At 45.0% G+C, this 15812-nt stretch overlaps 2 protein-coding genes across 2 annotated transcripts; one reads left to right on the top strand and one right to left on the bottom strand.

The window, feature by feature from the left end:
- Positions 1–824: 824 nt before the first annotated feature.
- On the bottom strand, positions 825–2948 carry F4822DRAFT_123176 (uncharacterized protein). Its single transcript, XM_051452611.1, has 2 exons — positions 2605–2948; positions 825–2544 (listed from the first exon to the last, which is right to left on the bottom strand). Exons 1-2 carry the CDS (start codon positions 2781–2783, stop codon positions 1050–1052), a joined length of 1674 nt encoding a protein of 557 aa, XP_051318055.1. The 5' UTR covers positions 2784–2948; the 3' UTR covers positions 825–1049.
- Positions 2949–9542: 6594 nt separating this feature from the next.
- F4822DRAFT_425492 (uncharacterized protein) lies at positions 9543–9974 on the top strand (the record flags this gene model as incomplete). Its single annotated transcript, XM_051460338.1, has 1 exon — positions 9543–9974. One exon carries the CDS (start codon positions 9543–9545, stop codon positions 9972–9974), a length of 432 nt encoding a protein of 143 aa, XP_051318056.1.
- Positions 9975–15812: the final 5838 nt, after the last annotated feature.

Consider the following 15812-nt stretch of genomic DNA (forward strand, 5'->3'; position numbering starts at 1 on the left):
CTGCCGCTCGCTAGAGGTTCCAATCAACTTTCGTTCAAGTTCGTTGTTGATTCACTGGGTCTCGTGTCCAAGAGACTCCGGGAAGGACCCCCTTTATAGAATCGTTCGACGGTTAGCTGTACAGACATGATTTCCCCTAAAAATTCGGATGTTGATCTCTCGAAGGGCATATTCGCACTACATTCCGCAACAATTCTGAAAGTTGTGTCCCTTCCCACGCCCTCAGGGTATTGCAGCCTAAGGAAGCCCTGATTCCCTTGCAGCAGGGTGGATTACGCGGCGGGGGGCCCAGTTTACCAGGATCATCAAGAGCCGCATCCAGCTGTGTTTTTATTGAATCACGCCTTTACTCTAGAAGAGCCTCCTGGGAAAAACGGCTCCTGTTCTGCCTTAGAAGGGAAAAGGAAGGAAGAGTAGCCGGTCCTGCGCTTCCCGCCGGCATCTCACGCCTATCCAGGTGCTTATCTAGGCGGAAAGATAAGTAGGACATGAGGCATGAATCACAGGATAACATTTCAGCCAAAGGCCTACTTTGGGGCTCAGAAGCTGGTCCGACCAGAGGACTAGTGCACGAAGGGCTCACTACGTGGTAGAGCATTGAAAGGGGGCACAACTTAAGGCAAGCGTAACTCCATGACTCTGCCCTTGTATTTTCAGTTCCACGATAGTAACCAAAACGTACGAATGTGCATCTGTCCTGATAGATCGGTCCTCAAATAGCAATATTAGATTTGGATTATCAAAGCTCGTGGTGGCTCACCTAATTCGTAGAGCCCACGGTAATCATGTAGCTAGACTGCTACATCATATTTCTCTACCGGAATCACGTATATTTTACCGTGTAATGATGCGCTAGAATGTAGCCAAAGTAGGTCAATCGGAATATTGCAGCATGACATCTATAAAGTTGATTGAACGATACTAGGTTATAAATAGTAGCTTACGAGTCTGGCGAGTGCCTCTGGAAGGCGGGATGGAACTGAGAGACATCTTCGACTAATACAGGAAGAGAAACCGACAAATTCCCATCAAAAGCGGCCAAGTGTCCCTTAACACACCCCACCTCTGTATGAAATTCTTTTACCCTCCCGTTCATCAGGTGCTGCGTCATCCCAACTTTCTTGACGCCTTTTGTTAGCATGAGCTTTGCGGACATGGACATCTCGGTTATCTGGTCGAGTGTAAGTATTATCGCAATAGGGGCATTTGGACACCCGGTCCCTGGTGTGTGTCGATGTGTGCTTCTTCAAGTACGACCCCCGGTTTTCTCTCTTCCCCTTAGGCACATAGTCACAACCCGCGTAATGGCATCGAAAGTCTTGTTCTATTGGTTCCGGGCCGGGAGGACGGGCAGGGGTCATTGGTAACGCTGAAGCCGGAGGCGTAGAAATATTGTGATTTATTATGTTTTGGGATCCTATGTCAAAATGATCCAGACCAGAACCCATGTACATTTCAGGATTTGTCGCAGGTAACGTTCGCATGATACCAGTGGCTGGCAACTCCGGTAGGCATGAGGTGCCACCCGCTGGGAGAGGTATGTTCCATTCCAGACTATCCGAATCAGACTTCGTATTATTCCCCGAAATGGTCATTAAAAGTTTTTTCCTGTCCCTGAGACCTTGTTGGTTGCAATAACCTTGGTTCACACCGCAACATGTAGGCGATGCATTATGAGGTTGTGATAGAGGTTGTTGCCAATCAAATGCCGTCCCGTCCAAATGGCTAGCGTCCTGTGCGCTTTCCATAGGACCCTCGGCGTGTTGGTCATGGTTTGCCAGTGGGCTTGCCAGAACGCGGCTCATAGAAGATGCAGACGACACAGTTTTGGAAGTCCCAATAGCCATTTCGTGCGACAGTTCCAACGGCATATCTGTGCCTTGTAGCTCATATAATTCTAGCGGCCCATTTGTGCCTTGTAGCTCACATAATCCCAACGGCCCGTCTGTGCCTTGTAACTCATATAATTCCGACAGCCCGTTCGTGCCTTGTAGCTCACATAATTCCAACGGTTTTTTTGTGTCTTGTAGCTCATATAATGGTGTACCTTGAACTTCTTGCGCTGTCACCGGCGTAGACAATCCCCAGTAGTCTGGGGTACTTGGGGTTTTGGCGTTAATTGAGAATGGTGTAGGATTGACTAGCGAACTGCTTGGAGAATAATAATCAGGCGTTTCAGGCCACCGTGGACTAGATTCTCGGCGGGTACAGCTGAGGTTTTTGATGGTATCTACTGTGTTCCTGACTTTATTTTGGAGCCTCTGGGTTAGCGTTGGCCTGAACCAGCAGCACTTCTTCTTGGAGGTTCTTCTGAAACGTTCAATGCGGTTACAGATTGGGCACTTGATCAAACCCTCATCGAAGCTGCTACAATTCTTGAAATGTAGTAGCATTTTCTTACCATTCTCAAAATCTCTATTGCAATTTGGCATAGGACAGCGGACGCGCGCAGACGGGTCGTAGACTTCGTCGATAAAGTAGTGCTGGAGCATTCTAGCGTACAAGCGGCTCCTGGAGCAATCGTCGACCGCTCCCTGGAACAGCCTGTGCCTTGGTGTTAGTCTAGTGCAATGGTAGATTTGAGGAGGGGGGGTAGGGGCTTACTGGCATTCCTTGGTGCTGTTACTAAGGGGTTGGCCACAGGTATCAGACGGCTGCGTGCAATGCCTCTTCTTCTGATGCCCGAGGCTTTCTCTGATTGGGGCTATTTCGCTAAAACTACTTCCCATGAACTTGGAAGTAGAAAAAGGATTATCAGAAGTCAAAGTGCTACGTGAATCCATATCGAAAAGCGGACCAAAGGTTTGCACCGAGGAAAGGGATCAAAGACTAAATTAGGACCAGCCTAGTTTTGAAAAAAATAGATATCCTGCAGATATATGGGAGTTTGTGGAGTGCCTGTCTCCCCGTTGTCCATTGCCCATACTCCCCCCTCCCCGTCTCTTCGAGGGAATTCGGAGGTCGCACGCGTACCAATATCAGGGGCAGCAGGGTCAAGTTACGCGTCTAGCGGTGAAAACTCTGCACATCGGTAGGTGTGCATGCCTTTCCCTTCACCCTTATGCGCCTTGGCCGTAGTGTTACTGGTCTTCGCTGCTCAGGGAACTATCGTTGATGCATTGTCGGAAGCATCGCGTGGTTCCTTCGTCCCGTTCGGTGGTCTTTGAGCCGGAGCGGCACAGGAGATGTGCATGTTTTGGTCGTACTAGTGGTAGAAAGTGTATAAAAGGCAAACAGAAGGGAGCAGGGAGATCAGGGCAACTGGTTGCCTACCTGTATGCAGTATTGATTTTTGCAGCGCCATTGTCCTAAGGGGGGTCGGGGATCAGGTCTTCAGGGACCTCCAATTTCTCAGAGATTAGGCCAATATTTCGATGAATAACGTGTGTAAAGCTAATTGGTTCTCCTTGACCTAAGTCGAAGCTGGTCCAGGAGAGAAACCTCACTGCAGAATTCACTGCAGTATGATTGCTTGCCTTGTTTCAAGGCGAGGATCTCGTATGGTGTTGATGACAAAGAGGACCCCAGATGCGGATATGGGATATGGTCGGAAAATTTACTGTCGGTGCTAAGAAGTACTAGAAACAGGAGAAATAGGTCCAGCGGTGATCTCGGCAAACGAGCTATAGGAGTAGAGACGACAGACTTGGGGATGACAGTATTAGGAGATGTATACTAGATATATACCTACTTACAGCCCCCAGCTGACTTCGAGAGCACTACCTAGGTAGATATTTTAAGCTACGTCTTTTGGGGGCTAAGGGGGCTAAAAGGGCTGGGGGCTGGTTATGAGTTATTTGCCCGGTATACCTACATACTCCTCAGGCCAGTAATCCTTGAATACTACTAGTAAGAGGGGAAGAATCATCTATACGCCATGATTCCTATATGTGGTAGTGCTTAAGTACCTGACACGGGGTTTTTGTTCCGACCTAGGTAGGTCCTTTCTCCCGGCTTCGGTAACCCGCAATTATTTCTCGTGCATGAATTGACTGCATGGCTACCAAAGCAGAAGGGGTGATGACGCCGTATGGGTGTAACAGGCGCTTCAGGCGGCCAAGGTTGCGGCTTAATACAACGTACACCGAAAAAATGCTACTGAATGCGGCCCGGTCAATAACCCTTTTTCATTACCCCAACCATACGAGGCAATGAGCTTTCCTTGATGACTTACCACCCTCTATGATGGAATATTCTAGCCTTGAGTATATCACATCAGTAAAGGGCCTCGATCTGAAACATGAGAACAAAATGGCGAAGGAGACATTGATATATGTATCTTTCATTGGGACAACAATTAGGCCTTATGATTGGCCTTCTGACTCGCCATAATATAATCGTAAACCATGAATTGCGACATTCGACGTTCACTGATACCTACAAGGTGTAAATCATCCACGAGGCGAAACATCATCCTACCTAGGTATTTTAAATGCTTAACCGTCTACTCAGGTGTCCAACCCAAGTCCCCGAGTCCTATTTATTATTCAACCATCCCTTAGATGTGCCAATTCCTGGTTAGCTTTTAGGGCTATGAGATACTACGCCATAGGTTATACGCAACGAATCGAATGTATTATTACGAGGCGGGTTCTGTCGCCAGCATATTACTGTATGGGAGGCCTGAAAAGCCGTCTCGCTAGAGACAGGGATAACGCCCATACGATATATTTAATAGTTTTCATTATAGTGACTTCCCCGTTGTGCACACAGTAACACCTGCGGGATATCTTCATGGTTGTCAATAATCTAGCCCCAAGGAAAGGTTATATCATCGAAGGTATTAGGCCATTATCACCTTTCTATTTCTCTATAATAAATACATGAGGCCAAGAGTCTACCGATTTGCAGAGAATTAACAGTTGATAATAGTGACCTATAATACCGCCCCCAATTACAATAAGGTATATTAATGCTTTCCCTTGTCATTCATGACCTCGCCGCCAGGCGCAAAGGAGGCATGTAAGGGTGCATTAAGGTAAAGTAGTTCCCATAAATAGTAGGGAGGTATCTTCCTTCTCGCCTTCTCGCATAAGAAGATTTATCCTTGTTTGCGTGTGGTTGGTCCTTGGTACCTTCCATTGTGTACCTAGGTAGCCTTTCATAAACTAAGACTACCGACGGCCTGATTCGTGGCCAGCTAAAAGATGAGCCTTCTGAACGTGGAAATTGAGATTATCTGGAATATTAATATCGAGTGACCCCGTTCGGCTTGAGGCTTTACTCTACTGTTAGGCATTAGATTCACAGGATTGCATGCTCATAGCGCATCGTATGATTGTGACGGACATTGCCCCCCCGCGCGAGTAAAGTCGTTGAAGCCTGTATAGATGGAGCAGGGAAGCGACTAACGGCCGGTAGCTTGGCGATAGTCTGAAGGTATGTCTCGTGGAGGATTTGGTTGGTGGAAGTTATTAAGGGATGTTGGCGACGCTAGGCACCAGAAGATATACCATAAGAGTATTGATAGAGTCGTTTTATCAGTCTCCAATAGCGCCAACTCGCTGCAACACTCGCAGCATCTTATAGTGAATGATACTTGCAATTCTGGGTGATGCTAAATAAAGCTTTCAAAATACTTGATTTACCACAGCTCCAGTTCCGCTCCAAACTCTTCGTATAATATGTAACGCTAGTTCTGCGAGCGTTTTTTGTCGAAAGCTGTTCTGATTTGGGCAAAATATTTGCGGGTAGGGCACTTTAATATAGAAGACTTAATATCATTTCTCTAGGATTTGCGAAGCTATATGTGCAATTCACCATAAGGCAGTAGATCTGTTTAATTGCCTTAGGTTCCTTCTCAAGGAGATAGAATTCCAGCATCTTGTATTGAAGCACCCCTTGCACAAATCGTGTGTCGCGCTTTATGATAGCCTATACTCATGGATTAATTTATTAGGGATATGAGTTTAGAGAGGCCTTACAAGTGAGATTCACTCATCCTGTTCTGCATTAGCGATTTTACCCGGAAAATACCAAAGTAGGTAGCTTTGTTATCTTAAATTTCTTAATATGCAGAGCCAGGCTCCCAGGATTATACGTCGCTAAAATAGGAATATAGACGTGTATTCTTTCCAAGTCATGTATGTGTAAGAGCTCCTCACTAGGACGCTGGTTATAACACATATACGTGGTCTTTGTGTAACATCAGGGTTAACCTATTAAACTAGGATGGAATATCGCCTTTTGTGGTGCAATCGCATGTACTAACGAGAGATGATAGCGTTGTCCCTTATCTCAAGCGGCCAAGATTAGTGAGTTCACCGAAAGTCCATCCTGCATGGATGTCGGATTGACATAGTACGCCAATCATGTGGGACTACAAGTTTCAGTATCTAGACCAGCATAAATTTGACAGAGAAGAAGTACCATATCCCCACGAATAATCAGAAAAAACTTGCTATCAAAGCCGAACGTGTTTAGACAAGGACATTAGAGCCCGAGGGGACCGCGATGGGATATGTCATGTCCGCTACTGACAAGATAATTGTTATGGCTGGCGATCATGTAAGGGATAGCAGTGCTAGTGTTTTGAGCTGAGCCTACCTAGGTATATTGAGCTTTGACAGGTATTCCACCTTGGGTGAAGGCGTCCCGGGACTTTGAGTTCCTATGCTGAACTGTCTTACTAACGTGTCAAAGGAGAACCGTATACGCCCCTTAGGGGCGTCCTGACCTAAGTAGACTGCCATAGCAATAACATCGAAGTCTATGTTTGAAGTCATTAGGGTAAACAACTCTTAGAGAGGATTTCTATAAGAGAACTACGCCGATGTCTATCAATGATAAAATTCGGTACGTTCGTTTTGAGCACTCCGTGTCAAGTAGAACGTATCCATAAGAAATTGAATAAATATGAAGTTAATGCATAGGGGAATACGTGAGGTCCGTTTGCCTAATGTGCCTTGGCTCCGCCTCGGGTTCTGGGACGAGTTGTTCCGCAGCCTTACAGGTGTTAAAAGTGTTAGTTCTGACGCGTTATAGCGAGTAGAGAGAAAGATGTCATATTACGGGAACGGTACATCTATTCGATCCTAAGTACAGCACGGAGTTCGGAAATCCCTAAGGTGTTTGGCTGGTATGGTGCTACTTGTCAATCGAGTCTGTCCCGATTGGCCACTATATGTACTTTCGCGAATTGCTGCGCTACTACTTCTTACAAGAGGTCAATATCTAGCCTAAGTACCTAGGTACTTAAATAACTATATAGTTACCTCAAAGTGTCTCCAAGAGGGACGATAATGTGATTCGGGAGTCAGAAGGACTACAGGCCTGTTATATTACACGAATCAGAACCTGAGCTTCTCAAAAACAAAGATTATATGCATGTCCTATATCTGCGACCTACTTAGGTATCTATGGGTGGCTAGGTATCAACAGTTTTGATGAAGCTTATGCTTTTGGGGGTATGAAAAATAAGCCAAGGAGCTGGTGGCGCTTAAGATCGATCCTAGGTTCTGAGGAGAATCTAGGTGCCCGATAGTGGATTGACAAGCTGTCTTCATGCAAGCCTCTGTCGAGAATGTTTAGACAAGGTGGAGATCCCGAAGCCCCTGACCACCTTCAGGCACTTTCTTCAACAAATCAAACCTCATCAGGGCATTATGTCTTATCGGTCAGCTAATGGAGCACCAAAAAACGCCTCGCGTACATTCTCCTCCTATTACAAAACAGCAGGAAGTCTCCTTATGATCGGCGTTCGGTCATGTCTCTGCCCCCTACCCCCATCTTACCCCTTTTCAACGTCGTGATCAGCTGTCGATCTAGATTGAGTCTGTGTCTCTTGCATTGAACCGGATCAACGGAAGCTCGTTATTCGACCTGTATCTTCAATGGCGTTCTCTTAGCATGCCAATACGAATACTTCTGCAGATGCGTATCTACGTAACCTATCAGCTGACCGTTGCATATTCGCTCCTATGATAGTCACATCCGCCCCTACCTAAGTACTACACCATAGCGACACTCACGCCGAAAATGGGTATAAGGATGATCCTCGCGAGAAAGGACCACAGAAGTTTCCTAAAAATAAACGTAGCCTTGGATCTCTCCAGAGGATTGCGGTAAACTCGCGGCGCCGTAAGTTTAATCAGATTTAGTAGACTTGGGACTGGATACGTAGTTACGTTGTCTACTTGGGTAATACCTTGGGACCTACCTAGACGCGCAAAAACTGTCACTATCACTCGCTTGACCATTGGTTTTTGTAACGTTGATTAAGGCCTCTAGGTGGTAGTGGGCTCGTCCTTGCATAGGAACTCTTGTATAACTAATCGAGATCTTAGAATAGCTTAGCCCATCCCATGAGAACCATCTGTATTGTCTGTATTAAGCTAGGGGCATCGCTACATCTCCTGCATGCTATAGATAGATACATGCTTTTTTCCATTGCTCCTTAGTTACCTAGGTAGGTTCTACGCCACTATAGTTATCATTTAATTATAAGCACTGGTGGTAGGGGGTGCTGCTGCTGTGTAGAAAATGCGTAGCAACCTTCCTCTTCTCAGTAGAATATTGTTTTGACATGCGTAGCAAGTTTGGGTCGTTATATCAGTATGGATTTCCTTGTTGTTTTTGATCAATGTGAGATCCTTGGATGTTGCCGTTTCGTTTCCCATTGCACCCCCCACGATATGAAAAAAATGATTGAAGTATCGAATTATATTTCCTTCATAGACAAATACGATTATGTCATTTTATTCTAGGTATACGTTCAAAGTTCGTTCGAGTACCATAATAGAAGCACCGACTACAGTACAGTATATTTATGTATCATTTCAGGTCTAACGATCTATAAGAAGCTGCCCACAAACTAGGTAGTGAGAATGAATGAGAGTACATTTTCATGCACACACCTTAGGGGACAATACTGGTTTACCAAGGTGTGCGGTATTATACTTGACTCCGCGCAAGTCAGGGGTTCGCGCAAAGCCACTAAATGTTGTTGATATATTATTAAATAGTGGTTGAGTTTCGGTATTTGATTGGCGCATCATTTTGCACCCTGGAGTTGATATCATTGATACTTCTACCATTTTAGGATGATAACAAATCGTAGTTAGAATGTAGTACCGGAAACTTGTGGCTTTAGGATTATGGTAGGGATTTGGAATTATGTGTATTCGAATATTTGAGGTATTCATTTTGTAACAACATTTTAATTTGCGACTGTTGCAATTTGAAAAAAAAAAAAGAAAAGAAAAGAAAAAAAAGTACAATGCGATGGTAATCCTTGCGAGCTGAAAAAGAAGAGGATGCGAGGTATTGGCAACTTGCATATAGGACTGGTGGAATATGCTACTATTTGACCTATAGGTCAACCATTAAATTGACATATGCGATAGAAGATTACCATTCAAACCTATTTCTCCTTCGAGACTCTAGACTCCATCTAGATACTTAGGTAGGTATGGTAAGTGAACTGATGGGTGGGTAGAGGTGGAGAAGACTACCTAGATCTTGAACTCGTCGGAACCCTGCCGAAGCCATAAGCAGCCCAGCCGTTTTGATGGATTGGAGGGAATTATTCCCATAAATCATAAATGAGGCTCATTCTATCTTCGGGAGGAGCCTTTGTGGCGGCTCTAGGGCTCATGCGGTGTGCCAACCGAACTGACCCAGAACCGTGGATACGATACACGGGTGCTCCCCCTGTCTTCGGTAGCAGTGAACTCGCCAAAGGGCTAAAGAATGCGCATTACCGCTCGTTCAGTAGGTATTCTAGATGTGGCGTGCGGGTTCCCCATTTACAAGGCTTCTTCCTCCTGGTCCGTGCGATTGTGATTAGCCATGGCTACAACCCAGGTGACCACCCAAGATACAGACAATATAAGAGAAGAGTAAAGACGGGGTTTTTCTGTGACATGACCAAATTGTTCTTGCCCTCTTTCCGAACGGAGGCAAGATTTGGTATCCGGAAGCAGCTGAAAAGGCTACAAAAGGAGAGGGATGTGACAACCCCGGTAAATTCGTAATTTCGAGGAATACTGTATGGGGCGAATGATCGAAGCCCGACAGCAGCCAGGGGGTGATCGAACCTATCAGCGCCGATACATGTAGCTACAATGGGTCCCTGGCACGCTGCATCTATCACCACAAAAGAACGAAATTTGGTGAGACGGGGCTATCGTGGATTCCGCCTTGATCCGCTCGTAACATTGCCATAGCGGGCTTTTACCAGTCAATTGATTTCATTACTGGTTGTGTCTTGACAATAGATCAGGACTTACAAGTCTTTTCTCGGTTGAAGATCCGAATTTGGAAACCGGCCGGTTCGGGCAAACAATTGCATGGGACTATTTCACGGTAGCACATTTCAAGCTGTCGGGATTGGGCCTGTCCTGATAGTTGCCGTGTTGTGTTCCCGCGTAACGTGCGTCTTGTGACTACGGGCATAACTGCTCCTGTGTGCTAGGTACTTGGTAGTAGACCAGTAGATAGGTTCCTCTATAACCGGAGCCGGAGGAGTAGAAGTTGGCCGGGTCCGGGCGATGCATAATATAAGGCCAAGTATCCCAATGTTGGGATGGGAATTATAGGTGAAGCTACGTTATACACAATGAGAAGTGGGAGAATGTGATTGCGATGATGATGATGATGATGATGATAATGGCGGCACTAATGCGGACAAAATACATGTCTGTAGCTGAGTAACCGGGAAACCCGCGACGATTTTTAACGGGTGAAGATGGACACATGTATAAGAGTATAAATCAGAGCCGAGGTGAGAGTCTAGACTCATCTAACCTTAGGTACCCAGTCCGGAAGTAAACCGCGTAATTATGAACGAAATGGATAACGGACGTCTTGATAAAGCTTCGGGGGCTTTTTACACATTACCAAGGTAGTCCTCACTTGATTTATGATAATATTGTATAGTGCTTGGTTGCGAAAATTGAATAAGTCGAGCGAACATTTGCTGTTGTATATAAATGGAGAGATAATTTTATTTTATTTTGTTTTATTTCGCCCTTTAAATAAAAAAGGGGGTTCATATTCCCGATATCTCCACCGATATATGCCCACAACGTATTAAGTACATATATTATGCACCTATACGTCGTATAAAGAAAACGTATCGATTTCTTCAACCGAATATCCCCCAATAAAATAACAAATTCGCCTCCGAATATTCGGAATATTCGACTGTAGCGCATTTACCTACCTACATAGGTACCTATACGCCTCTTGTTCTTATCATTGTGAACGTTTTATGGTGTCACTGCATGCTACTTGTCGTGTCATTCAGAGACTTCTACTCGCTACCTAGGTATCTGTATTGTTTTGTCCCGTCCCGTCTTGTCCTGGCCTAGATCATATTACAGCTGATCGGCATCCCGAAAGGATACCTTACGATGGCTATTAAGAAGCTCGCAATGCATAACCTAAGTCTTAATAAATATATCAAGTGAGAAGAGGTTACACGCTGTAGACGCTCTTTCATTTTGCCCTATATGCCCCCCCGGGGAACTTGGTTTGGAATCCAACTAAGCGGATCCCGGATTCATTCATCCACCCACTCTTCTCTGCAGGCTATCGTAGGTAACACCAAAGACGCTGGGGATGCTGTCATGCAGTGGATGCCTTTTTGAGTATTCGAAAACAAGTGGTGGAGATGAATGAGATGTAGGCATATCCACTCTCCATCGCCACCTACCTCAATCTTGTTTACGCCACACATCAACAGCGGCGGCGACGGTAGTAGTGGAAGCCACTGTAAAGAAATCTTGTTTCTGGGTTTCGCAGTCTTACGTGTGTGTATGTTAGGTTTTCGATTGGGAAATTCTGGGGGTTCTACCACGTAAGATTGTAAGTGACGAGGGTATGAGAATAGGTTATAGATATACATACTTAAGTACCTATCTATTCCTTAACCATGCCCTCGAAGCTTAGAGCCGAGTAGTTTCGGCGTTAGTATCGGTCCCGACTCGTACCGATTTAGCTGGTAGACAGGGTCATCCCGAAGAATACCAACCAATTAGATACTATATGCTATTTCAGCTTCAACAATTCTCGCGCAGCGATGTCAGATTCTCAACGAATATGATGGTGGTACTCAGTCTCAATAACGAGAAGGCCGTTGATTACTCTCTGGCAAAGAGAATGAGTGCAGGGTTACTAAAAAAAAAAAAAGGAATACACGGCAGGTATTACAATGTCATTCAGATCATGCACACGCACAAACCCCCCGAAATCACGCCCTTAAGGAACACTGACTATTGGGTAACGTCCATACCTGGGAAGCGTATCTACCTAGGTAGGTATGTGTAAGTGTGTCAGATGCCTAAGATACTGCATGGAGTATAGTAACGTGAGCCTTGTCGACCTCGTCGGCTAGTATGGCAAGCTCCGAAAGGGATGGTTAATACGAAGCGGAACTATGAAAATAATGATAATAATTATTTAATAATTCAAGAAATCAAGAAATCAAGGAAGACGATGCAACATAATTCTCGTTAAAAATTCCCAGAACCAGACAAAGCTCTACGAGGTACCTACCGATTCTTCATCCTCCCATCACCCCATCTATCTACCATTACATCCATTGAACATCCTGTAACGTGTTAGGGGGTAGAATCCCAGCTCGGGACGCAGGGTAAGCAAGTAACTGACCCCCTCGAGACACGGGAGGGGGGAAGAAATGAAAGAAAAAGCAAAAGTTGCAAGACCCTCGTAAGTCATGTAAAATATTTCATAGGTTGCGACCAATAAGATTGGAGATGCTTTACCGCAGCACAACAGAATTCCGAAGTGGGTAATATAATATTGTGCAATGAGAAGGTCGCGAAGATGCATCGCTTCAGACCTTTTTAAGACCATCGATATGTATGTACTCGGTTGATACTTGGTACATATGTAATGCTCAATGATACTATACTGTAGTTGCGGGGTTTTCATTCAATTGAAGACCTAGGTAGCTAAGCTAAAGCTAAAGCTAAGCTCTATGCGACCTTTTTTATGTAACCCTGAAGCCGTCAGCAGCAAAATATGGTCGGTGGCGTTGGTTCCCGCGTCGCCCATGCCTTGTAAGCCGGTACATATAATAGGTGCATATTTAGATACCTAGGTACCTAATAGGCAGTCGACAAGGTTCATACGCACATACGCAGCATGTGGGTACCTGGATATGTATCTTTATGTGTATGCCTAGCTAAAAATCACACGCACGGTACAGGCACTAGACTCCAACAACGGGGTGCAACCTCAATGCTGAGAACCTTCAGGGAATGCCCCTGCAGAACCGGCATACGCAAGCATTTTATTAGGACCAAATGATCGAACTAAAGCAGATCCCTCCGATGACAATGACTAGGAAGCGCTCAGGTAATGTATTCAAATAATAATCTTTTTTTTTTTCCCTTTCCATTGTCATTTTAACTTTTTTTATTTTTTGAATCTTATGATCTCGGGTGGTTTGACCCATCCAAGATAGCTTACTACTATTTTTAAAACATTTATTCATCTTATTCTAAACAGACAAAGAATAATTCTACCTTCTTACATATAATCTATGTGTTGCCGATGAGGCTCTTTCGGCACCCCAATCCTACCTTATGCTAGAAATACTGAAATACGTACTTGTTATATTAAGAAGCATATAAGCTTACTTACATGCCCATGCCTATGTATTATCTTCATGAGACCATCTGGGAAGCAGAGAGGAGGTGGCTTGCATTGACACCATCCAAGCCGCGTCCACTTGGAATGCCACGCAGTCTGCAGTGACGCCAAAACGGAGCACGTTGCATGGCCAAGTGGATTTGCTGCCGTCCGATCAAGATGCCGGGGGAGAGCAGAGCCAGATCTACATGGTTTAATCGTATTCTAATCTTTTAATATTCTATTACGTACCTACCTAGGTAGGTAGTATAACTGTAGGTTGGGAGATATCTCTCCCCGTTCGATTCACAGTAGGCACCTAAATAATCAACGAGCGAGTAGTACAAGTCAATAGCATCGAATTGGGATCATACCTACCTAAGTACCTAGGTAGTTATCCCATACACCCATGTGTGATGGATGGATATATGTAGCCCGGAATAACGGGATGACGAGATCAGCTTTATTTCCGCCTCGAAATCCTACAGTAAAGGTAGCATTCTCGAATTCGACGCGACGACAGCCTCAGAACTTTATTCCTGCCCACGCGTACACGAAAATCCATTATCGAACAAGCTGAAGAATAAAAGTCGCCCACCGCGCATGTACCTACATAGATATTGTATTAGACAGCCCCAACTTGGGCAGTATGCCAAGACAATAACCTAGAAGCGAGCTGAAAGATTCGCCAAAAGACCAAGAAAAACGAAATAGAAGAAAGCAAGGTATCCCGCGCTTGAGAGTGATAGCATACATTATAGGATGTAGCTATTACCCATTGCCTACTTACATACCTAGCTTAATATTCATATCGATGATAGTATTGTTGTTTTTATTTGCTTACCTAGGTACTTATTCCTAATAACCCAGGTTATCTATGGAACTCTCGAGAAACTCTTTAGAAAGCCGACGCTCGCAATGCGACATCATGTTTTTTCGCCGATAAAAGTAATGATGAGCAAGAAAAAGAAAGTAAAGGAATACTTTTCTCATAATCCCGATAATAATTCCCCCCTATTTTTGGTTCCCAAGCTGTTCCTAGGTTTGGGTCCCGCAAGGGTTGACGAGATTCAATCAATGATCAACCAACTTCAGACTATGCCCGGTGCGAATAAAGAAAACGCACGCGAGGCCTACCTACGTAAAGTAGGTACATTACCATGCTACCACGCATCTTGATGGGTCCCAGTCGCGGGCACACGCCCGAGCGATCAGATCCCTTGTCAGATGCATTAGTGCCAAAACGAACAGGGGGGAAATCGGGGGGTGTGGCATTCGTGTGGGCGTCCACGGATGGGTTACTATGCCTATCACCACACCTCTTTTTCTTCCCCCCCCCCCCTGCCAATCATTCTGAACCCCAAATTCCCATCCATTCAACTATCCATCTTCGTTCATCCATCCCCCCATCCATAATCTCATCACCGGTGGACCGGGGAAAGCTGAGTTCTTTCAGGTTTGTTAGTGTTCAGCTGCACTCCCCGTAAGCATAATTGTTTCCTATTTGCTCAGTTAAGAAGGTACAAGTTTAAATAAGACAGCCGATGAAGGCCATGCCCCATCTTTTATTTTATTTTATTTTTTCATAATCAATAAAACATCATTCCGTGTCTGTAGGAAAGCTAAGCCGGAGAAGACGAAAGGGGGCCCCACGACCTGACCGGCTTAGGTCTATCCGTTACGTTCGACGTTGCGTTATGTACATATAGCTACATACATAATATACAGTATGTAAACGATCCAATAGATACTAGATCAATAGATAGATCGTAATATAGGTAGTAGTGATGGCCTAGGCGTTTAGGGTAACCCGGGATCTTGGGTGCATGGAGTTTCTTAGGGGGGGCGAAGGGCGGGTAGTTCTGGATATTGTAGTTCAGAGTCGAGCAGGGTTCTAGGCTTTGACTCGCCTATCACGCTTCTTACTCTCTTGCTTACCATTCATCTACTTAGCACTTACACGGCTTAACTTCTTCCCCTGGCCTTGGCCCTGTCTCTTTAATAAACTTAACTCGCTACCGTACCCAGGTAGGTAGGTATTACTGCACTCCGTGCTTGGTAAAGGGATACCTCGGATGATGAAATTTAAGAGACATGGTGCAATCCTTCTTATTCCAATTGTTCACTTCTATCCCGCGTGTCTTTCTCTCACTTCAAAGTCGTCCTGGTTACCTAGCCTATCGTCTCTCCCTCCCTACACGTAACTAATTCCT

This window comes from Hypoxylon trugodes, assembly GCF_022578975.1.
Source record: "Hypoxylon trugodes strain CBS 135444 unplaced genomic scaffold F4822scaffold_2, whole genome shotgun sequence".
NCBI lineage: Eukaryota > Fungi > Ascomycota > Sordariomycetes > Xylariales > Hypoxylaceae > Hypoxylon > Hypoxylon trugodes.